The sequence below is a fragment of the Pseudopodoces humilis genome, chromosome 2 (genome assembly GCF_049639895.1).
Source record: "Pseudopodoces humilis isolate 2021_Gansu_Grassland_sample_001 chromosome 2, ASM4963989v1, whole genome shotgun sequence".
In the NCBI taxonomy this organism is placed as follows: domain Eukaryota; kingdom Metazoa; phylum Chordata; class Aves; order Passeriformes; family Paridae; genus Pseudopodoces; species Pseudopodoces humilis.
In genome coordinates this window covers 55,566,237-55,591,619 of record NC_142201.1, presented here as the reverse complement: position 1 = coordinate 55,591,619, position 25,383 = coordinate 55,566,237, and the positions used below count along the sequence as shown (strand labels likewise).

Sequence of the window (25,383 nt, the reverse complement as noted above, 5' to 3'; positions counted from 1 at the left end):
TTATTTCTCCAAGATAAATTCTGACTTTTGATCCTGCTCTGGGAAGTGCTTATATCAATTACCTTTATATTGATTTCATAAATGTATTTTTTGTCTTGTGCATTGAAAATACAGAGAATATAACCAGACCTACTACAGATTCTTGTAAAATCATACTGAAGTAAATGCACCTAATTGGAGAAAGAACCTTTAGTATCTTCCTTCTGAATATGTATCTCAAGAAGTTGTATTTTTAACTCAATCACTTCATCTACAATGTATTAAGTCTAGGTGGATGACTCATGCTTAATGCTTACTTTAGACTAGGGAAAAAATATAACTTATTCTTCATGAATATTTATGTCATAGGTATCACATTCAACACTCAGTGAAAGAATTCTGAAATATGGCAGAATAAGGGTGATTATTTTCATGAATGTAGAAGTTAACATATTGTGTTTTCTCTTGTGCAAAAAGATAAAGAAACAGAAAGACAAAGAGTACATACAGTTTCAAGTACTTTCTTCATTGTAAGAGCTAAATGTGAACTCTCAAGATTGTTCAGTAACCTCCCAGAGAGGACAGGAAAAAAAGTAACAACACTAAACATGGGAAAGGTAATTAGCATTAGAATGGATTATAGGTTAACACCCAGAAAAGTATAGACACCTTCTTGTACACACCTTACATAACAGATGAAAGAGTGGAAATTTAGGAAAACTTAGAAGAAGCAAGAAACTGATGAAACTGAGAAACATAAGAATTACATAAGGAGTAAATTCATGCCCAAAAGAAACCATAACTGTATGAAAACATACTAAAATGTGATAGGTATCTTAGAAGTGCTCAAACATGTTAACATTACAAAACTACCATGATCACAGTGATCAGGTCCTTACATAACCTTATTTAGTTTGGGTTTTTTATTATTCCTTCAAAATTATCACTTTAAAGTGATTAAATGGAAACCAGTTTTAAGATGACTATTCATGGATTAGCTGTACTGTTCAAACTATCAACTAATGCCAATAATAAGAAAAAAAATTAGTAAGCAAATAATTAACTGCAGGAAAAACATCAAAACCAGAGTATTTATGTAGCATAATAAAAACAAACAAAAAAAAAGTGAATGTAATACTCAACGTGGACATTTCAAAACTCACTTTACATAGCGAACTGAGATTATATCCAAAGGTCTGTGCATTCCGAGAACCTGCATTCATGTAGTTTCCCATTAACAATACTAGTTCCAGCAGCTTGCTAAAGCTTTTACTCTTCTTTATCTCTTCACAGGCAGCACTGACAGCCATGATGTCAGGTTTGATGTTGTTCACCTGCTCCTCAAACTGAAGCTTAAAAAGAATAGCACTGAGCCGTGGCCGTAGTCTCTTCACGTTGCTCATCTGATTGAAAAGAAAAATAGAAGATTTCCTTTAAAATTCATGGTACACTTTGGCACTGTGCAAATGCAAACGCTCTGAAATGATTTATTGGTGTGACAGGCTTGAAGAAGCAATATATCTGCTATAACTGATAGCAAATGAATGAATGAATGAGAGACACTTGGGTAAGCAACTGAAATCCCATCTTGTGGTTAATAGGAACTACCCCCATCCTTTCCAAATAACTAGTATGTGTAAGCAATAAAAGATAAAGTGTCATCATATATCACATCTGTCAACTCATATACCAAATCCTATAAAACTAATCCAAGTTTATGACCCAGTAGTTGAAAAGGAATGAAAGTAGTTCACAAATTTTGTATAACTCTGGATGTACCAATACAAGACAAATCTTATTTTCTGGTGCAAATATTTGAAAGCTGACGTCAATAAGAACCTATTATAAACTTGCAGCAAAATAACAATATTGAAAAAATCTCCGCTATGAAACACTTAATACTGTATACACTAATATATACCAATATTCAAACCCCCTACACTCCTGTATACTAACCTAACACAGTTCATTAGGTGCAGCTGAATGCTCCCAGGAAAAGCTTCTGTAGATAATATACAAGTCTTGGCTTTTTCTATGGTTTACTGATCATGTATTTTCAACAGAAATTTTGATCTTATATATTATGTCACTGAATTCTCACTCCAAATATACTCTGCACATGGTTTACAACATTCACACGAGAAACACAAAAAAATTATTCAATGAGTTGCTTATCTCACTTTTCCCTAGCTCTGTTTTCTCATCACTTTCATTAATTCTGTAAGATCTCCTTCCTCATACATGTCTTCTTCCTTCTCAAGGCAGGGTTCAAGACAATAATTTATTTCTTTACAATTCCCAGAATCTTAAACTAAGTTTTTACTTTTTTTTTTTTTAATAAGGAACATAGTGTTTTCAGCTGTCAGTACTTCTCCATGCAAGAAAGAAGCAGTAATATTGGCACTTCTCCTACAAAGCAGCAGGCTTCATATAATGGCCTGAAACTTTTGCCTTTAAATTGGACATATCCCACTCCAAACCACAGTGATACCTAAGGTTTTAGCAAAGTATTTTCCAAGACAGATCTAGTCTACCAATGTGAAAATTCTTCTGACAGTGCAACATTCATAAGTCATATGGCACTGATTATCCCAAGAGACTCAGTGTAAAGGATAACGGTGAACACTCCAACCATTTTCAGTGTAAAGTGAAACTGAAGGCTGTGTTGTCCAAAGGGTTTGATATAGAATCAGAAGAGGATGAAATTTACAGTCTATTTTATTGGTTTTACTGTGACAGTAGAAGAAAATAAAATCAGGTAGAGTTAACATTTTATATCACTAGGCCATTTCAGAAATGCCTGCATAGCTGTGCAGCCACATGATGTATTGAAGTAAACACACCATTTGCATTTTAGTTCACATAAAAATCTTGATAAGAAATAAAATAAGAAACCATTTCCACTAACCATACTTTGGTTTTCATCATAGAGCAGAGCAGATAATCAGGATGTATTTCAGATTAAACTAGGTTGAAAATCAACTGTTGCGTTTTAGTCCACTGATTGCCTCCAGCCTGGTCATCAAGTAAAACACTTAAAATGTTCACTTCGAACATTATTAGCTCAGTACCAACTGTAGGCAGACATTCTGTTTTTATACTACATGAAATAGCATCCAACAAGTGAGGTAAAATTCTTACTTAAGAATGGATAAATAAAGATAATGAGACTTAAATTTGAACAGAGCATTTCACAGCAAAATATAAACAGAAATACCTAAATTCCACATTAAATTAACATAGTACTCTAACAGCTTTATACCTAATATAAGAATAAGTACATAAAAGAATGTTAAGCTAGTGGACAGAGGCAAGTGTCACAAATTCATTCTCCTAGCTCTATCAGGAAGAATCACTATTAACTCCTTTTCCTCAATTGTCTTACTAAATTTGTATATGCACTACTTCTCAGCACCTTGAGAAGAATGTTTTTAATTTGAAGTTTTGCCCTAAAGTTTGCCACAAAAAAAAAAATTGAGACTAGAGTAGGAAAAAATCCCTACAACATTCCATTGAAATGATCCAGATTTTTAGTATTTAATAGCTACTCAGGGTGCAATAGAGATGATGATTAATATTAAACCATAGAAACTAAAAAAATGCAGTGCAAATTGCCTTGATTTTAAATGCTATTGAACTCACGATACTACATAATCACCAGAAGATGTATCATTTCTTGACTCTTGCCTTTTCAGACAGGCAGCTCCTTGAAAATGCAATAATCATGCACTTTAGACCAAAGATGTGTTGCACAAACATGAGCATGCACAGATGCATAAAAGGTGCAAAGTTTTCATGAGGGCCACTTGAACTACAAGAAATTCAGATGTCTGGTATGTAAGTATGTAATTCTTAAGGCTGAATGCAGAAATATGTAATCTAAAAAACTAGAAACAGAACACATGCCAGAAACACAACAGAAATGCCACGGGGATTGTTATTATTGTTATGACTGGTATATTGTTGTTGTTGAAAATGCTCTGAAATCCATGTACAATGCATGTTATTGGTATTATTTCTTTACCTGTCTGCTAAGTCAACAACTGAGAAGGGAAGACATAGAATTCCCTTAGTAATATATGAATTTTTTGTGACATGTAGTTCAGTTATATCCAGACTTTAAATCCATACACCCTACCACAAGAGATGCTAAGAATTTAAGTGTAGGAATGCTGACCATCTTATGCTAACACCCTATATTTTTTTACAATCAGCATATAATGAAATAAGTTTACTTCAGTCTTGATAGTGGAATTCTGAAAACAAACAACCCAAATAACTAAAACGGGAAATTGAAGTAGAAACCTACACATGTCAAAGAACTCAGTGTACAGGTAATGAATTGTTCTACTTTTTAAGTACTAGTGCACAAGAAGAGTCCCACTACAAGCAAGTCCAAATGGGAACTAACTTATGAATTGAGCTGTCCAGTAGCAGTTCTCACAGATCTCACATCCAACAGCAGGTTTTTCTCTCAAATACAGCATAAGTCACAAGGCAACTACAAGAATGTGCAATCTGATATATGTGTACTCTCACTATCTTTTTCTGTTGATGTCAAGTAAAGGAAAGCATCTCAGAAGTTCCACTGACACTACATTTTGATCACTGAAGGGGTTTCATTCCTGTCACAAGCTCATAGAGAAAAACACTGCAAGCGCTTTAGTTTTATACCTTCTTTTAAAAGGAGCAACAGTGCTGAGGCTGTCAGACCACCTGAAAATGTTCTCATCCAAAAAGTAAAATAACAGTTACAGCCAAGCTGACTAAAGAGAGCAAACTGGAACACCATTCCCTGTGGATAATGTATGGCTTTCACCACTGCAGCATCAGTGAACTCCTAAGAGTGTACACATAAAAAGTGGGAGTTCTTGACACTTATCTTTAGACCCAGGCACTTGAAAAGCAGGAAAAAAAAAACCCAAATAGGAAAGGACTGATACCTTAACAGATATTTTATCATATTTAAAGAAGATAAAAGAACATCCTGCTCATTTTGAAAAGGACAGCTGACATGCCTAAATCTTAGTGAAAAACAGCAGCATTCTGGAAAGATCAAACATTATTTCATGGTATGGGAAGTCAATTCACAATAAAAATCAGTATTTTTGTTGAAATTTTTATGGGTTTTTTATGGATACATGGAAATCTTTCTTCACCTTAGACAAACTCTTTTTCCTCAAGGAAATAATAATAAAGTCAAGAACTGCCAACACAAAATTAAAATTACTTAAGAGAAATCAAGTGTATACATATATATACACATACATACATACACATATATATACACATATATATATATGTATGTATGTGTAGATGCAAACAGTTGTACTAATGACTTTTCAGCCTTATTAGCAGCAATAGAGAGCATGTCCTGTTAATCTGCTTCTCCAGCCTGAATTATAAACAGCTTGAATTTGAACTACTGACTAAGTTTCTTGCAAATCCATTATTTTCCTAAAGGATATTCAGGTCAGAATAGAAGGCAGTGTATTGTAAGTGACACTGGGACAACACCTATCAATTACCTCGTAGCTGCACACAGGTAGCCTTCTCATGTTTTGTGGATGACAGTGCACTGATTCACAGTGCAGAAAATCCCTGGTACTGTTTTGGATTGCATTATGTTCAAGAAGGATGGCCCAGCAAGGTCAGTGAGCAGATCTCAGAATTGCCAATGGGGGCTACAACACAGCTGTCAAAATAAGCTGAGCTTACAATCTTCATGCTGAAATTCACAGGAAGGTAAGTTCTGTGAAAAGAAAGTAGTCTTTTTTTTTTTTTTCTTATCCAAAAAATACAATTAGATATACTGACATCTTGATCAGTATGGAATGCAGACAGCTTTTGTTTCTCCAAGTTGAAACCAGACAATGATATTTTCCTAAAAAGGAATCTTTCAAGAAGGGGAGGGGCCAAATGTTTCCCAAATTCTTCTATTTTTAGGAGGCCTAACAGATGTCTGAAAGGCTATTTTCATTAAAAGACACATATGGAGCAGATGCTACTAGACTGAAAAGCTTTCCTCATGGGAAACCAAGTCAAGGGTTTAATATAGGTAAAAATCCTCTGTAAAACCTCTAATCCATGCAGGTAGCAAAAACAAATAAATTAACACCTGAAGTCAAGGGCAGATGTCATTGAGAAATTTAAAATCAAATATTATCGTATAAATACAAATGGAGAAAAGTTTCTGAAAGTAAATCAGATGTAACTGTATTCCAGATTGAACAATCTCATAAGCCTGACTTTAAAATAAATGCCCCATGACTACTACTAGGAATCCACCTCCTAAGGAAAAGTTTATTATAAAAAATATCCCAAAACAAGGTCATGAAGACACATGATCAAGGTCTAGATGAGAATGTCTCAAAATCATGACAGCAAGTTTAGTACATCCCATCAGGTTGAACCATCAGAACAACTCCCACATAAAAGTGGAATTTGATGTTACATGACTAGCGGCTGATTCTGATGTCTTTGATGTGACAGAAACGTTCAGGCCTCCAGCAATTCATATCTGGTATCATCTTCTCTACTGACCCAACAAGGTGTGTCCCAGTTAGTTTCCTAAGATGGCAGATATGTGTCTATGATCATGACAGTACTGGTAAGGGAAAAAACATTCCACTGTAGAGCTTCTGTAGCCCTGTCAATAGTGAATTCAGTAATGGCTTAGGAATTTTTATCCATATGGCTATTTGGTGTATTTGGAACCACAGTTAATATGTGGCAAAAATAGTCTGACATCTCATATAAGTGAATGCTGCAGAAGACAGTTTGTATGGAGAAAGTTCTTCAGTCCTACAAAATGTTCACAGGGTTAAGTAAGTCCTACACCACTTGGAGCTCCATTGAGCTCTAAAGTCTGAATCTGGAACAGGTGAAATATCTGTGAATTAATTTCAGGCTCTAGGGATTTAAGAAGTACTGATCAATCTCAAGGCTCTTTCAGCACAGTTGCCCTACACTAGCCACTCATTTGTATACCTAATCAATTCAGGTGGCTAAATTCCAAGAAATCCTTGAAGCTGCTAAGTCAAAATGGCAGGATCATGGTCCTTACTCAACACAAAAGTGTTTTCCTTATTATGTATAAAGCATTGCATGAACATTAGAGGGTTGCTTACATTACTAGTGAAGAAAAACATCAAATCTGATCCAGGACAGGCTCCTGACAGAATGTGCAGTGAATGGCTGGCAGCAAAAGATGGAGACCCCTCAGAGAAATAACATTCCTGCTCTGAAGCTGTAGGGGTATCTGCCAAGAAGAAAACTGAGATAGCCTTTGTGTGTGCTAAAACAAACAACAAGCACACAGTTATCTGAATTAATATCAGACAACAAATTTTTTTAAACTGTTCTTTAGATTAACTATCCAAAATGGTTTTACTGGAACTAGAGATAGGAGTAAGAGCTGCTGGTACTGAAGCATTTACAGGAGCACTCATCTATAATATGGCATCACAATCTTTCACTGATGCAAAGTGATATATGTTGGATATAACTTGATCCAATGGCAATTGCAAATAGTCAGATCAAAGCAGATCATTCATGATATCCATTTTCAGAAGGTATTTCTGGAGCTTTGCTCTCCACCCTTACCTAGGCTCAAGGTTTGAAATACATCAACATTAGGAGTTAAGGATGTTCTCCTTCTCAAAAATTATAGGTAACTTGACCACAATTTGCCATAAGATTTTTTTAACTCTCATAGTTGGCATATAATAGAAAGTTAATTTTTGTCAACACTCCTGGAAAGGCTGCAAATACTGACAAGGCAGAGCAGCAGTTACACATAACATGACATCTAGAAGACACAGAAGATAAGGTTTGCAGATATAAATTAACACAATCAAAACATCTCTCAGCCCAGATGTACCTCAGCACTTCAGAATTTTAAAGACTAAAATGTCACTAGGTATGGCTGTGTCCAAGCATCAAGTATTATGAAAGGCAGAGTACACCTCTGCAGAAACAGTGATATATTTTCCAGACAATAGTGCAAAAACATTAATACATTTTGAGTTATCCTCAATGAGAACATACAGGTGAAACTACCAGCTGAATATGGAATTGATCAACTTAAGTGTCTGCTGAATTATTTAAGACAAACTAGCCTTCATCAGGCCTCACTCTAATCTTCAATTTACTCTAGTGAAATCTTTTCCTTTGGTACGAACTCATTAAAAACACATCCATCAGTGAACAAGCTGTGAAGCCACATGAGGATTGCTTGCCAAATTCTATTTGGGTTAGCTGTCAGTGAATTTCACAAGGTCTGAACATTAATTATTTCTGAAACAATATTTTGTAATTCCCTCAATTTTATCTTTGAGCAAATACAAGTGATCAAGGAAAAATCAGTTTCCTTTTTTTTTTTTACTACCAGACAACATGGGAACATCTTTCTGAATGTCTCAGATTACAAGAAAAGAAAGACAGCAGAAGCTATCACATATGGCTCTTGAGATAGTATTCTCAATATGTAACAATGCTAGCACGCTTGCCTACACCTGAGGTCAAATGTCTACTAACAGCATCCTGTCAAGCATTAGAAACTTTTTACATTAGAAGTGTAAAAAAAAAAAAAAAAATCAAAACTTTGATTTCTTAAATGGAATTGCATTTATGGATTTCAAGCCATATAATAAATTTAATATGGACCAGGACCATTTTATACTATTAAGGATTACAGGCACTGATGAGGCTACATAAAAACAGAATCTTTTGTGTTGGAAGGAATTTTACAGATCATCTAGTTCCTACTCCCCTGCCATGGGTAGGGACACCTTCCACTAGACCAGGTTGCTCTGAACCTCATTCAACTTAGCTTTGAAAATTTTCAGGGATGGGGCATTCACATTCTCTGGGCAACATGTTCCAATTGTCTCATGCTGGAATTCACTACTGGCTTCAGCTCTATTCATGCAGCATTATCAATTCAGAGCCACTTTTTGGAATGGTTCCTAGTGCAACAAACAGTTAAATTATGTTGGCACGAGTAATAGGCCTGAAGCCTTAGCATTGCTGTGTGGGCAAGAGAGGGAGGACAGGCAAATGGGTGGTGCTGCAAAGCTGGGGAACTACACTTATAGGACACTGGGGTGGAGGGTGTGCAGCAAAGATCTGGAACCATCAGATACGGGACCAATCATTGCCATGCACCTCTTTGCCTCCAAAAAATGCCTTGAAATGTCAGATGCCTGATAAAGAGCATCTAAACTGTGATTTCTTAAATGGAATTGCATTTATGGATACCAAATTATATAATAAATTTAATACGGTCTAGGACTATGTTACACCACAAAGAATTACAGGCACTGTAAATAAACAAGTGTACATCAAATCATAGAATGGAATTCTATGAGAATTCAGAACATTCAAGTTCCAAATAGCTGGAAGAAGCTTGTACCCAACTTCCTTATGAATAATATATTGACCAGTGGTATGGTAATAGTTCAGTAAAAATCCAGTAAACAGATTACTGCACTCAAAGTGTCAGTCATGATCAATACATTTAACTAGTAGCTATTACATCAACTTCACTGAAAATAAATGAGATTAACATTACTAAATGAGCTACTCCTTAAACATTTCTTTGATATGATGACAGACAGTACACCAAAAATTAGGAAAAAATATTCTCTAAAACAATACTTCTTTCTTAGTAGGAAAGAACTTCCTGCAAAACAAATCGACACTGCTAAAAGTCCTAATGCAACTTAAAACTTATACTAACCACTGAAGAAAGAACCAGGTAAAAAATGTACAAACCACCAAAGCACAACCTTCTCTCAACAGTTACCAAGATGAACATCTAGATGAAACTCCATTCATCTCCAGTGGGTTCCATATTGCACAAAAATAATCTTTATCATTATCAAGTTTTATAGAAGATTCAGCATGGTGCTAGTAAAGACAAGGTTGTGGGTTTGATCCCTATATGGGCTATTCCCTTAAGAGTTGGACTCAATAATCCTTGTGGATCCCTTCCAACTGAGAGGATTCTGTGATTACATGGTAATCAATGAACCCACAAAGAAAATAATATGAAGATTAAGGACGTTTTAAAAAAGTTTTGGAGGAAGTTTCTTGCAGTAAGTACAAAACAAGAACTATGGTAAAACAAAACACAACTGAAAACTTATATTTTGTCAAGCACAAGCATACTTCATCATGAATTTGAGCAAGGAAATACAACATTCAATATATCAAGTTAAGGTAACAATAGTAAACTAAATTTTTAATAAGATGAACAGAATTAATGTCATTTTCACGAAATAGTTAATCAATCTCAGCAAGCCCCTCCCTGTCATCCCCCACCTTTAAAAAAAAACAAACCCCAGAACCCTAAAACAAAAACAAAGCTCCACAGTAATAGGTGATAATATCTGTGCTCTGAGACATCGGCCTGGAGTAAATGAAAGAAAGAATCTAACAGAAAATAAAGTAGTTTATCTAAAGAAAACCCAAAGTCTGGAAGAGAAGATAAGGACTATAAAGGATTTATTTTATACTTACTGCTGAATGAACAGAAAATATAAAAATGATAAATAACTTTAAAGAGAGCAGGCAGAAACCACAAAAGCAATTCATAGGGTCAATACAAAGAAAACAAATCCTCACAACCATAAGACAAAAAACCAAACAAAACCCAGAAAACCACAAGCCACACACTCATAAGAGGAACCTGAACAGTTTAGAGTCATGCCCTCAAGGTCTTTAAGCCAACAACTTCAGTTAATTAACTTTGCTTGAAACATATAATACTGTAACAGTCACAGCAAGTCAATATTTTGCTAAGTGTCTTGCTATTTCTTTCAGAGTATCAAATCTTGACTTTCAATTCAAAGCCTGAAAGATAATGGGTTTCCATGATTTAAAAAAAAATATTACACAAGTAGTAATTAGACATTTATTCACTATTTAACTTCTTCCTTCGGAGTCAAATAGTTTAATTGTTCCTTTAATCACAACTTCAGAACAAACTAACATGGAATCTCCTAATTCTCTGAAAAAACATAACTATAAAACATTACTCATCTAAAAGACTTCAAGTCTTGTATTTTGTATTTGTTTGATTCTCCGCATTTAAAACAGACAGCAAAAAATGAGGCATAAACCAACATTTTCAAGGAAAAATAAAACTAAAAAAAACAGCAATAATGTGAAGATTCAGATCAGGATCAACAGTGGCTTCCTAAGAAATGAAAAGAATTTCTAAGCCTGTATCCTGGCCAACAATAAAAGAAAATATACAAGAGAGACAGATGGAGCTTGAAGAACTTTGATGAAAAGTAAATGGATAGGATTCCACATTCAAAGAGTAAAAAAGTGACTTATTCAAATTTTCCCCCATTGGAACAGAAACGAAAAATATTTCATGTAATAAACATTGTACATTGTTCTCTGAAATCCGCTCTGCTACATGCATAGAAGGTGTGACACGACAGAAACTGTGCTTAATGATGGGGTTTGGACTTTGTTTTTTAATGTTTTGCATGGAAAACCAGGAAAAGCATGGACTTGCACTTTTCAGTGGGAAACTGGTTGTTCCTTCAGCAAAGAAGCTCCACAAATTTTTGAGCTATAAAATAATTTTGACCATTTATTTTATTTTTCTGAGTTATCACATTGACTCAACTTTTTAAGACAAATTTATCAGAAAAGTTGGGCCAGACACAACAAAACTCTAACTACGCTGTTACTGGTCTAGCTCATCAACTGACAGTTCCATCTAACTGAATAAGTATTATTCCTTCATGGGAAATTCCCTGGGATAAGATAATCTTAGCAATAACCACCTTAGGTTGAAGTCCAGGACTGGACAAGAAAAATCAAAGACTTGTATAGATTTATGCGCAATGAAACTACACAGCATTACTCTGAGTTGGTCTGGATAAAGAAATTAACAACTATGAATTATAAGCTATACAGAAATTAGATGCAAACTGTATTTCCACAAAAAGCATCAACTGCCAGCACTAAACTAGCATTTTTGTTTTTTCACTTCCAGTCTTCCTTTGTGAATTTAACCTGGAAGATATTACAAACATATCTTTCCAGGGGGAAGGGAAAAAGTGACTAGGTTTACTCTTGACAGAGCATGATATAAAACACAGGCAGTAGAAGGCAGAATAGGTTAACTTGATTGCTATGACATTATTTTCTTCTCTTTTACAAGGAGATTGGAAAGAAAAACATAAGTGTAGAAAATTTCAGTGAAAAAGTTAAGATTTATTAATATAAACAAAAGTAAGGCCAAACTATTTTAGCTATGGAAATTCAAAAATAGCTCTGTATCTCCCAGTGAAACTTTGCTACAGAAAATACCGAAGTTTTTACGGTTATGGGTTTGTTTTTTTTTTTTTGCAAAAGTAAATTACTTTTTTAAATAAAGATAATCCAAAATCATTCCAGCAGCAATATTTCAATAATCAGGCCTTCCACATCCATGGATATATCCAACAAAAAGTCCAGTTGAAAGGCAGCACTTGTACTCTTCTCCTGGTCTGGAACACCCTCACTTTTCGGAAGAAGCAGTTGTCATTTTTTTTTTCTAAAATATTATATTAAAACTGTATTTCAAGAAAGGACAAAAAAACCCAATGATAATAAAACAGAACTCACCACAACTCCAAACTGTTCCGGCTCAGACAAATTGTTATACTCATTCTTGAACGTGGACAATACATTCAATTGTTCTTGTTCAGGGAGATGTTTTATTAAATTCTATAAAGAAAAAAAAAATAGGCTTAAAAATCTCAGATTCGATGTTGCTTCTATTATTGTAAACAAACAGGTTTACATATGCATTATTACCATACACTCCAAAGACAATACTCTTCCCTGAAGACAGCAGAATGTACATAGCAACACACAAATTAGAGTAACTGAGAGTGTAAAAGATAAGTGATGCAATACTGCCAGCACCTGACACTGATCCTACACACTTCCATAGTGTTCTTTTTTAACTGTTTTTAAAGAAAGAATATGCTTGATAGGCACTATGAAAACAGAACACTTAGAAGCAAACAGAACAAGAACTTCAAGTATAACATTACCATCCAAAGGATGGCAAGAATTACTAATGCTAGATTAAAAGTATTTTGAAAAAGAATAATTAATTTTCTAGCATTTCAAACCGAAAGTTTAAACCCATTACACTTACTTACTTACACTACTACTGAGCCTGAAAACTTGCTAGAAGTAGTATAACAGAGGTGAGATTCAGCTTCAGCTGAATTCAGAAGTCCATACTGGGAGGTTGGATACATATAGGTGAATGTCTTGTGAACACAGGCAAAGGAAGAAATTTCACCTTCATCTGTTCATCTGAAGAATCCTCTGACTCCCTAGTTTCCTGAACACTTAGATACATATTATCTACATAAAGACACTCACATTTGGGCACCTGAACCCCACTCTAATGAGCTTCTGCTAGGCTGGCTAAAAATGGCTTTTCAGATGTTCTGGAAATAGAAAGCTTCTCAAACACTTAATTTTGGTACATAATTTGAGTCTGTAGCTCAGTTCTATCCCATCCCAAGATGACAGCTGCAACTACTAGGCAATAGTCAAGATTCCCTACCACCTGTCTTTCTCACATTATGTTTCTGGTTACATTGGTTAAGCTTCTGTTACATTAAGAAAATCATGAGAGAAATTTTCCTTTCTTAAAACAATCCCTGGTTTAATGGTAAGATCACTCTCCTGCACTGAACTGAAGATTCAATCCTTTTAACACTGAAGCCAGTCCAGGAAACATAGCCACCCCACTACCTATTACCACATTTCAAGAAAGAAACAAGACCAACTCCAGAAGTGCCCCATTATTTGATGGAAAATGCAGACATTTTGGTTGCCAACATTTGTTTTATTACCTTTCAAGTAAATAACTTTGGTGATATACAATGAGCAAAAAAGAATTTGTTTAAGTTAGTGAATAGAATCTTCATTTGAAAGTCTTGAAAAAAGCCTAATTGTACCCACTACAAATCCTAATTCCTTCTTTTACAGAAAATTCAGCGAGTTAAGATGTAAAAATTACCTCCCTGGGGCCAGACAGATAAAAAGTCATACCTATGCTTTGTTTAATGTACTTCTTTAGTTTAAGAAGAACAAATTATGCTGTTTTAAGTAGTAGCTGAAAAACATCCCTAAATCAGTAGACTGATTCAACAGAATGTCCATGCTCAACAAAGGATTTTGGTAAGAAAAGAAAAAACTATTAAAAATGCATGAACAATGATGCTTAAAACAATAAACTTAAATTTTAGGAGCTTGGTTTGGATATGGTCAAAATGATTTTTAGTGGAACAGCAGTCATACATATCCTTACCACTATAACATTTGGAAAATATTTCTGTAAAAAAGACTACATTTATTAATTATGGATGAAGATGTCTGGTGCTAAATCAGTAACACTAAGCAAAAATGAAAGGATACAAAGTGTCAAAAGATACATTCTAAATTAGAAATTCATAACACCTTTTTTCTTTTTTTTATATCCAACATTCCCATAAACAGCTCTAAATACAATACAATTCCTTAATCTTTACTGAAATTAAAATGTTATTATTCGATACAGAAATAGTTTTCATATGAAGAAAAACTGCCCACAAAACTTTCAAAAAACAAAAACAGTCAAGTGTTAGATGAATATTTTCAATATTGAGCATCAGAATATAAAAAAAAAAAAGCTACCAAAACTGAAGGAACACCTGATATCAAAGCAGCTTTTATGGTATTCAGATAAAGCTTTTAAACAGCTACAGAAGAAACACATTTTGAATATCAAACTAGGATAAAAGAGAAGAAAGAATTTTGACTAAGTCACGGGAAACATTTCAATAATTAGTCAGTAAGTTTTTGGATTACAACATGACTTTTGGAGTTTTTACATTTTTAAACACTAAATTTAATTTCTAACTGAAGTGGGGTGGAGGAAGGGGGATGCAGACTGATGGAGGGAAAATACATTTTATTTCGTAAGCGTAACAGGAGCTGGATTAAGAACAAATTTCCAGCTTCAGAAAGAGTGATATTAGGACTCACTGAGCACAACAGTTACAGCTAAACAAAGAAACATGCTGAAAGCAAGAAATTCCTCAAAAGGAGAAGTACCACATTGTCTAAGGTAACTTATAGGAATGAAGAAAATTAGCCGTATGGTTGCAAACCTATGTATGCTTTCTCTCTTCTCAGAATGACGAAATACACGCAACACATTTTCATAGCATGGTCATAATGCGTACTTGAAAAGGATTTTGAAGGTAGAAATAGAGACATACAGCTGGATACTTAAAGTTATTTAGCAACCTAAGTACATATGAAGGTGGATACCAACTTTTTGAAGAAATGAATCATTGTTCTACCACTTTCAAAGAAAGATGAGTGTCTTAAGTCTTTTTTCAAGTTTAAACTCAGTCCCTTTTTCAAAGTTATTTGTTGCTTTACCCAGAAACAAGCAACTTGAATGAAACCATTTGATAAATATTATTGCACCCAAACTTGCAAACTAAATTTGAAGCTTAAGTTCTACTGAATTTTCCACCTGATTTAGGTTTTCAAGTGATTAATCACTTGGAAAAAAAATGCTGTCTATACTCTTGAATGATTTATATGACGGTGATCATACAGGATATTGTGCACATGAAAACTTGTATTCCATTCCATTGACTTTCACACAATCACAGCAGCTGCTAATATCACTGTACTCTTGCAGGATATAATTTCTCACTTTTGGCTCTTCATCTTCTCTTACCCTTTTCCTTAAATAAAATTGATCACTCCCCTCCAAAAGCAAATGCAAAAGGGCTCAACCACTGTCAAAACCGCTTTGGATTCAATTTTGATGCCAGCTACATAGAGAGGTTACTGAATACACTGACTTTCAACATACTTTACTGTTAATACCAATTAATAAAGCCACAAGATTATCAGCATAGCATAAAAAAGGTTATATCATATTATATTGTTAGCCATGCCTACTGCAAAGCTCCAGTGGGGTTAAGGTGTGTTAGATGTTCTAAATATACTATAAAATTAGGCAATCTTTATCCCAAGGCATATTCAATTATAATGAAAATAATAGTCCACAGAAGAAATTAAAAATAATGATACAAAAGCAAAAAAATTATCCATGAAAATAATTTTTCTCAGATTACTGCATCTTCACCTAGAAGTATGCCATTCATTTACTACCCATTAATGGTTTGATGATTTTTCCCCCAGACTCTAAATGCAAAAATAAGTTTGTCTTCTTTAAATTACATACACAGAAATTATCAAAATGACAGGTTTTAATATTTTTGATATACAGTATTTTTTTATACAGGTTGCTTCATTTAATTGTTGAGGACCTAATTTTCTAACAAGCTAAAGATTAACTGTTGAAGAACAGTGCTAAAATCAAATAGCATGAGAGACTCTCAGAGCAAGCACGGACTGAGACAGAGTTTAAACTGAACATAACAGCAGAGCATATATCATCTCTCAATTTTTCATGCTACCATACAGAATTTCTACTATTACACCAAAAAAATAAAATAAAGATACACATCATGCTGCTCTTGAGCATGAAGAAAACCTTGAAAAAGTGATCTAAGTGAAAATTAGACTAAAAAAAAAATTTAGAAGTGTAAACTATGTTCATCCTAATAACCTTAAAGTAATAGTTTCAGTGCCAATATTAACTGCATCATTGAAAAAAGGAATCAGAATTATACAATGACTAATGATATATACTGTCACTGGAGATGATTGCTTGCTCCTTCAAATACTTAAGAGAAACATCTCACTCTTCAATGAAGAAGGGAAAGTGAAGTCCCAATAGCTGAAGAGAGATTAAACATCTTTGAATTCCAAGTCAGAAGAAGTGAGGGCAAAACTGCATGCAGGAAGAAAAAGGGCATGCTGAGCACTGCACAACTTCCTCAGTAGGATGTTATTTTGACATTCCAATATGGTGGAAATTCATTTTGCAGGAAAACCATACAAATACAGATTTGTCTTGTTTTTACATCTGAACACAAGTTCCTATGTGTTGTAGTACAAGCTACGTCTGAATTTCAGTAAGCCTTAAAGTAACAACTAATTTTATGATCCTGATGCCTGTATTTGTCTTAACTAATCAACATTCCTTCAAAAAGGAAATGTTTCTAAAAAAAAAAATCCACATTCAACTTTCTTTCATATTTCAGTAGGGACTGGTACCCCTATCTGTAACACATTTCTAAGAATGCTGAAGAGATTAGCTACCTAAAAATTATACCACATTACTAGTAGACAGTAATTATCAATTATTGACATATTATGTTTTGACATTTATGAGCCATAATAGAAATAATTTGAAGTTCATCACAGTATGCCAGAGTCCTGTCCAAACCACAGAAATTTTTCTTAAGACAGATCTTTTCAAATTTATTGATGCCCATCTAGATGACGCAAGAATATGGCACATGACAGGAAAGGACAGACAGAAAAGCCACTCTGTTGAACTCTAGGAAAGCAAGCCTCATGGGCCCTTAATGTGTGCAGATACCCAACTAGGTGGTACAAAGAAGGTGTAGTTAAGCTCTTCTTGGAGTTGTGCAATGGAATACCAAGGTCAAAAGTTATCACAATAAGCATCCCAGTTAGATAAACAAAGAAACATTTCCTGCTACAAGTGTTCGACACTGGAAAAGGTGTCCAGAAAGCCTATGGGGTCTCCAGCTGTGGAGATACAAAAAATTTGATGGAAAAGGCCCTGATCAAGCTGCTCTAGTTGACCTGGCTTTGAGCAGAGCTTTGGCTCAAATAACTTCAAGACACCTCTTAAAAATTATTTTTCCCATGGTTCTAAAATGATTCATTTGTGTTTACTTCCTTAACTTCTTCAGCTTTTCAACCTTTAAATATCACTGTATATGGAACTTCCAGTTTCTTTTGGCTCCACATACAGTCATACTGACTCTGTGCTTTAAAAAAAAAATTGAAAGTGAAGATACTACCTAAATAAGGTCCATGGAAGAGAAGTAGAGAATGATGTAAATGCCCTAGGGCAAGATATTTTATTGCTACAGCTTTAACAAAAAAACCCCAAACCAAACAAGCAAAACAGAGATTTGTGCAGATAACACAGAGCTAAAAACAAAATAAAGAAAAAATTGGTAAGCAGGGAAGAAACAAAACATCATATGTACTCAAGAAAAAGTGTCAAATTAGACATGGACAATGCAACAAATTGAAAATATAAATTCAGCGGTGTCATAGTTTAATCCCATCCAGCAACCAAACCCCAAGCAGCCACTCACTCGCTCTCCCCGCAGTGGGATCAGGAAGAGAAGGGAAGGGTAAAAGCCAGAAAACTTACAAGATGAGATAAAACTCAAAGCAAAGCAAAGCAAGGAAATCATTCAGAGGTTCCCTTGGGTTGGGAGGTGTTTTCTGCATCTTCAGGAGAGCAGGGCCCCACCTTGTGTAATGGTGACTTGAAAAGGCAAACACCACTATTCCATCTCTCTTCCTTCTTCCCCGCACTTTACATACTTAGCATGATGCCATATTGTCTAGAATATCCTTTTGGTCAGTTTGTGTCACCTGTCCTGGCCGTGTCCCTTCCCAACCTCCCAAACACACCCAGCCCCCTTGCCAGGGTGGCAGTACGAGCTGCAGAAAAGGGCTCTGTGCAAGCCCTGCTCAGCAATAACAAAAATATCTCTGTTTTATCAACCCCATGCTCAGCACAAATCCAAACATAACCCCATACCAGCCACTGTGAAGGAAGTTAACTCAATCCCACCCAGAAACAGCACAAACTGCTTGCATAAAAATATTAGCATTGCGAGTTAAAAAAAAACCTAACGTCCACAGGAAAAAAAAATTCTTGCTGTTCATTAATGGCCAAGTTTACATTAAGAAGTTTCTATGAGTTTCTATTTACTGAGAAGCTTCTCTTGAAATACTGGGATCTTAAGTGTCATTTTTGTTACCTGAATCATGGACTCTGAGAGGTGTGTTTCATCTACTTCCAATATCATCATTTTGATTTCTTCGTAAGGCACTCGGAAAGATCCAAGGAAAATTGCTGAAACAAAGATTCCACAAATAATGAAGAAAGGAAGACAACAACTATCTTGCCCTTACTTTAAAAACAGCAGAAAAACAGGTCATAGCATCTCCAGATTATCAAACACTGTGCCAAGTAATATAGGTAAGAGATAACTATTTTTAATATATTTTAAATTACTGTTCTCTTTCAATTCCAGCCTTCTCCATATCCATTTGTTTTATACAACATCCAGCATCACAGAAGACTTCTATAAGCAGTCAGAGACAAGTCTACTCTGCAGAAGAATCACTGCTATTACAGTATTTTGTGCTGAGGTGACAATTATAATTTTTTCAATAGTCATGTCAGAGCTTTCTCTAAAAGAGGCACATGACAAACAAAAACCATAGAAGCAGAAAACAAAATGTTCTTAAAAGCACTCTTTATTTAGTCACCATAATACATTTCTTATTTAATCTCTGCTGACATTTAGGAATTTATTCTTCCTAGAACTCCTTTCCATCAAAACTTTATTTTCTTTGTATGCATATTATTCCATAATACCGAGTATCGCCTAGTTTCTATAAAGTTCATGAGACAGGCAGACATGCTGCAGACATTTCCATCCTTTTGCTGATAAGGGGTGGGGACATGCAGGGGAAAGGGGGGCATCCAGTATTCCTTGATGAATATATTGAAAATACAGATGGATTAGATACATAGCTGTATGCTTGCACTTCAGTATACAAAGTCTTGAATAAGGAATAATCTTTAACTGCTTTTGGGGTCTTTTTACGTGTTTCAGTAGTGTCAACTCATGTACTTGGGCTTAAAAACAATATGCACATATTTAAACATATTTTAAACAAGAAGTGGTTCCCAGGCAATCACAAGAGAGAAAGGCATTTCTATGGAACGTTTATACATTACTCTGAGGGGAAAAAACCCAACAGAATCTACTTACACAGGTTCTGTGCAATCTTAGGATCCAAAACTTTTAATTCTTTGATTCGTTTCTTAATGGATTTCTTTTCCTCAAAATCCTCCTCCTCTCTTTTTACTGCCAAAGTAAACACAAATACAATCATGGTTAATTCTTAATATTTAGAGGAAACATTCATGAATTCAGAAAGCAGATTTGGTAACAAGCATAGTCAATTCATAGAGAAATGATCATAAAATTGAGAGGTTTTGCATATATTGCTTGTATTCCGAAACGTTTGCTCTTCAGTCAAATATGTCAGCTTGTTAGCCTTCTAGATTTTTTTTTTGTTTTTTAATATATAGGACCTAAATAAACATGCTAATGTTAATTGTACAAATTCAGTCATATTTAAAATATCATGCAACATGCTCCAGTTACACTGGCCAGGCTAGGATTATGACTTGGATTTTAACAATAACAAATCTTTAAAAACATGGCACTATGTCTTAACACTGAGACATCTATCTATTTTTGTCTAACTATATGCACCAAAATTATCAAAGATCACTGGCTTATTAAAAAATTAACATTACCTTATAATATAGATGAGTTGTTATATACCTATATAGAATATAGGTATATACATAGATCTATTTTCCTTCTCCCCTCAAAAAGATGTATTTTTTAATATATTATATAATCACATTATTACAAAATACCACAAAATTATTGTATAAACATATATTAACATTGCTGGAGATTTTGGGTTATTTTTCTTTTACTAATTCATATAAATAGAAAATAATTCATAGAAAGAGGATCTCCCAAATGCATTCTGTAAGCTGAATTTATTTCATTAGTCACACATTGTCATAAGAATTTCACTTAAAATAACAACATGGGCTTTGTAAATATAAGCAGGAATTATTACACAAACAAACTAAAAAGCGAAAACCACACAAATATTTTTTAAATATGATCTGGTATTGTATTATTTTACAATAATATGTAATACAAAATAATCTTTCCTTTTTGACTTTTCCTTCCTCCACCCCCAAGCACAAATCTTCACTGTCAAATTTTATTTACCAAATACATCCCTACTGTTTATCTAATTCTGTATACTAGTTCACAAATGAAATTAGTTTCCAAGCTTTTACAGTATGATTGTTCCAAATTAAGTTATACATGCTTTAAATATTTGAAAGTAGAAAATATGTTACAATAATATAATGTGCTACTGGCTTCCAAAGGAGATAGGTATAGATGAGAAGTCCTGTCAAGGCAATATAGGATTAAAACTTCTAGCACAGTGATGGTCCTTGACAAAACTAGACATAAGCATGAATTATCAAGATGATTTCCCTAAACTGAAATGAATTCTGAAAACGTTAAGGAACCTATTTAAGAGCTACATCACTCTTAAAAATGTTTTTCAAAGCATGATACATTTTGCCAAGGATTGGGACACAGACTAAATGAACTCTTGAGGTCTTTGAGCTTTTTTGTCTAGAATACAATCAAAGAGATTAGCAATTCAAGACCTCCCACAGGGATTGAAGGAGCCAGATTCAAGTCCCTTCCGAGTAGGTGAAGACACAAATTTGAATCATCTCCTGAATCACTTTTGAAACTCTACACCTCCTAGGCACCACAATGCTCCTGAGAAGATGCCACAATGCAGAAAAGAACCTGTATTCTGCAAAAATGAAATCACTATGCTAAGACATAAAGCAATACTTAGAAGAAGGACTGATAACCTTCCGTCTGGGTCCTGGAAAATGCGTTACAAAGCCACAATACTCCTCTTTTGTCTGTTCCCAGTCTACCCACAAAATCCACTTGGCCTTGAATTTCTTTTAGGACAGATTTAACAGAACGGTTAGCACTCTCCTGTACCAGGAAAAACAACACACCCTGCTTACTACACATGTGAAAGCAAAAGTAGGTTTTCACCACCAATGTGAGAACTCTATAGCCAAAGTTCCAAAGGAATAGAATGACATTAAAGCTACTGGATAAAAAGAAGGTTACCACTAAAGGTTCACTTTTTCTGATTATGCTTGAAGAAGAGCCCTTACTGAACCCAGAAGGGGGCGTGAAGAGGCTGCTGATCCCCAAATCACATGATTGTTTTCGCCTGCAGTTATACACTTTAACAGACCTCTCAAATTTCTTAATTTCTTCAACAACACACTGAAAACAGTAACTCTTAAAAACATTACTTTTGTGTTGCCTCAAAGTCATATCAACCCTAGAATTGCAGATTCTCCTAGAACACCTGCACATCCCTGCAGCACAGGTTCCAAGCAATTTTAACGCCTTAATGAAAACAGTACAATGCTTTATGGGTACCTTGGAACTTCGCAAAGAAACTTGGAACTTCAAATGAAACAACATAATTTCCTTTGTAGTTCACAATAAAAAAAGGTAAATTATCTAAATTTACTAATTAGCTTAAATGTGCCCTGACTGCCTCAAACTGGACACTAATAGGGGCAGAAATTAAAAAAAATAAAAGTTTCCATCTTCCAGCACTAGAAAGCAGAATTTATTCATTACGAGTCTTATAGTCAAGATAATACAAACATGCAAAAAGATTAACAGTTAAACATGCACTACTTAATTCCCTGCTTCCAAATCAAGAAACAATGCTACAAATGAACTGGCTAATAGCCTCAGGAATTTTCACCCAGGAGGAGGATATGCACATGGCTACAGCACTATTTAAGGCATTGCAACACTAAGGAAAAACATATAAGCATAGAACGTATCTACTCCAGGAAACTTATGCAGGAATTGTATGTAGAGTTCTACAACTATGCAACAAACTAAATTACTGCAAACTTACATGACACTTCTTCAGCAGAATTCAGGTCACGTCCTTAGGTAGTTCGCAGCAATAAGAAGCAGAGGACATGTATTACCTTTCTAGCTGGTTTGAAATGCTGAACTTCCCACTGAAAACTCTGATACCTTCTACTGCCTCTAGAAATTTTTACCTCCTTTGTTACTGTCCTGGTTTCAGAAAAGGGCACAGGTCCTGTGGAGCCGTGTGGCCATGGCCAAGACACTGTGCTACTCAATCCCATCTCACCTCATGGCATGGGAGGAGGGAAATGGGTCTCTCTCTTGCTTCCTGGAAAAGAGGGGGAAGGAAAAGCCATTCCTTTTCCAAGGAACCAAGTGACGAATGGAGTGGTGGGGTAATGAATGAATGGAGTCCTGACCAGATGGTCTTGTCCACCATTTTGTTCCTTGTTCCTGTCAGTGAGAAATTACCTGCAAATCACTCTCTTTTTGTTAAATTTTGTTATTAATATTGTTGCTGTTACTGTTCTTATCTCATTGGTGTTTCCAGTAAATTGCTTTTATCTCAGTCCATGATCTCTGCCTTTTTTATCTCCCACTGAAGCTGGGAGGGGGCCACTAAATGAGGGAGTGCCACTCCTAAACCATGACAGATGGCAAAAAAAAAGCACCCCCAAAATCCCAAGAAACATAACTTTTCTCTATTTCCAACAAGAAAAAAGGGGGGAAAAAATCCCAACAGAGGAAAATGAATAGAAATATCTGAACAGGTGAAGTAAGAATCTAGACTAAAAGGAAATCAAAGAAAATAAGCAGTTATATGTTCATTTGTGGAGAGCACTGGAATATAGGGGAAAATATACAAAAAAAAGTAAATGGGCACATCTGCTTACAGTGGAAAAAAAGAAAACAGCCTACTGGGAGTGGGCAGCTGCTGCAGAAAGGATGTGACTATTTGAGGAAAATAGATGTGAGATGTTACCATGCTAATTAGAGAAGAAACCAGGGGATCACAACATACACAGACAGTTCTCACAGCTCCAGAAGTTTGATCTTACTAAAGCATTAACTTTTTCAAAATTACATTTTTTTATAGCTTTTATACAAGAGAAAACCACACACCCTTTAAGGTTCTGTCCATACACTAAATCTATCCCACTGTGGGACACACACATAGCCCTTGCATCTGAACTATATTTTGTCAGTAGTACCTCATTGGATGCTCCTGCTCTGCCCTCTCAGGCAAGAAACAAAGTGCTAGAGCACTTTGAAACACACAGAATGCACCTCCCACCCTTTGCATTTCCTCTTATCTTCACACCCCACATCCTTATTAACAAGACTGTAAAATTAACAGATGTGGTTGCCAACATACACACACACAAATACCTCAAAGGAGTTTTAGATCCTAGACAGATTGCTTTTATTGTCTCCTTCAAATTCAGATCCACATACACATTCAAATGTAGTCAACTACTTCCATCTGTGGCAATGACCTGACTGAAATTAGGGTCCTGAAAAGAGTGGTGATAGGTCTGTTTTACAAACTACACTTGGAAGCCTGCAGAACAGCACTTCATAAAACTGTGGACTGGATCCTATGGAGCTCCTCTGTAAAACTCTGAAACTATTACATTCTTGCTAGGTGCCACTGAAATAATCTACATTCATGAATTGCAATACACATTTCTATTTCTGACAAAAGTCTTGATATAATCTGCTACCCACAATCTTTGTAAGAAAAATCATGTCTGTGCATCTGTATGCTAAAGATAAAAAAAAACTTCTAAAATACATCATCCTAGTGGAAAAAAACAAAGAAAACCTTTGAAATACAAGCTTCAAAAGGAATATATCTGAACATTTAGATATGAACATTTCTTTTTAAAAGTCTGAATTCCTATTTCAGATGAAACTTGAAAACAACATTACATAGAACACTCAGTGGAGTTATTTCGTCACTAAATAGAGTTATTTTGTCACTAAGTAACAAAGCGTACAGAAAATTACACATGACCTTGCACTTTTCCTAGCCTCTTAGCTAAGACAAGTCATCTTGTGTCCTCTCTTCACTGAAAAATGAAAAATGAAAGAACATGACCTGGGGTCATGGACTCAAAGAATGTACCCATACGGAGCGTCATTATGGAAGTAGATGCCTACTTCATCTGTATAGAACTCTAATTCTTAAAAGTAAATGATAACTTGTGTCCCATGTAGCAGGGTATTTGGTCATTTGGTCCAATCCCCTTACCAGATGCCCAGGACTGTATTCAGGTGGCTTCTGAACATCCCTAAGGCTGGAGAGAGAGTCAAAAACCACCATGGGCACTTGGTGCCAGTGCTCAGTCTCCCTCAAAGTAATAAAAAAGTGGCTTGTGATCTTCAGGAGGCACCACCTGTGTTTCAGTTCGTGGCCACTGTCTCTTTTCTTATCACTGGGCACTACTGAGAAGTGTCTGTCTCAATTCTCCTTGCACTCTCCCTTTCCGGTGTTTATGTGAGCTGGCAAGATCCCCCTGAGCCTCCCCTTCTCCATGTTAAACATCCACGGCTTTCTCAGCCTTTCCGCACAGGAGGGAGGCTTCAGTCCCTTCACCATCTTCATGACCCTTAGTTGGACTTTTTC

At 35.2% G+C, this 25,383-nt stretch overlaps 1 protein-coding gene across 5 annotated transcripts in view; it reads right to left on the bottom strand.

Moving 5' to 3' along the window:
• DIAPH3 (diaphanous related formin 3) overlaps nt 1-25,383 on the bottom strand; it is a 203,065-nt gene that overhangs the window by 97,149 nt on the left and 80,533 nt on the right. For 3 of the 5 annotated variants that reach the window (XM_014255268.2, XM_005516408.3, XM_088051852.1), the window contains 4 exons: nt 19,983-20,078; nt 18,960-19,054; nt 12,613-12,714; nt 1,143-1,382 (listed from right to left, as the gene is read on the bottom strand). In XM_014255268.2, the coding sequence (XP_014110743.2) occupies nt 1,143-1,382; nt 12,613-12,714; nt 18,960-19,054; nt 19,983-20,078 (533 nt within the window). Of the gene's footprint in view, nt 1-1,142; nt 1,383-12,612; nt 12,715-18,959; nt 19,055-19,982; nt 20,079-22,794; nt 22,828-25,383 lie in introns of all 5 variants that reach the window. The other 2 variants (XM_088051853.1, XM_088051854.1) reach the window with 1 other exon arrangement.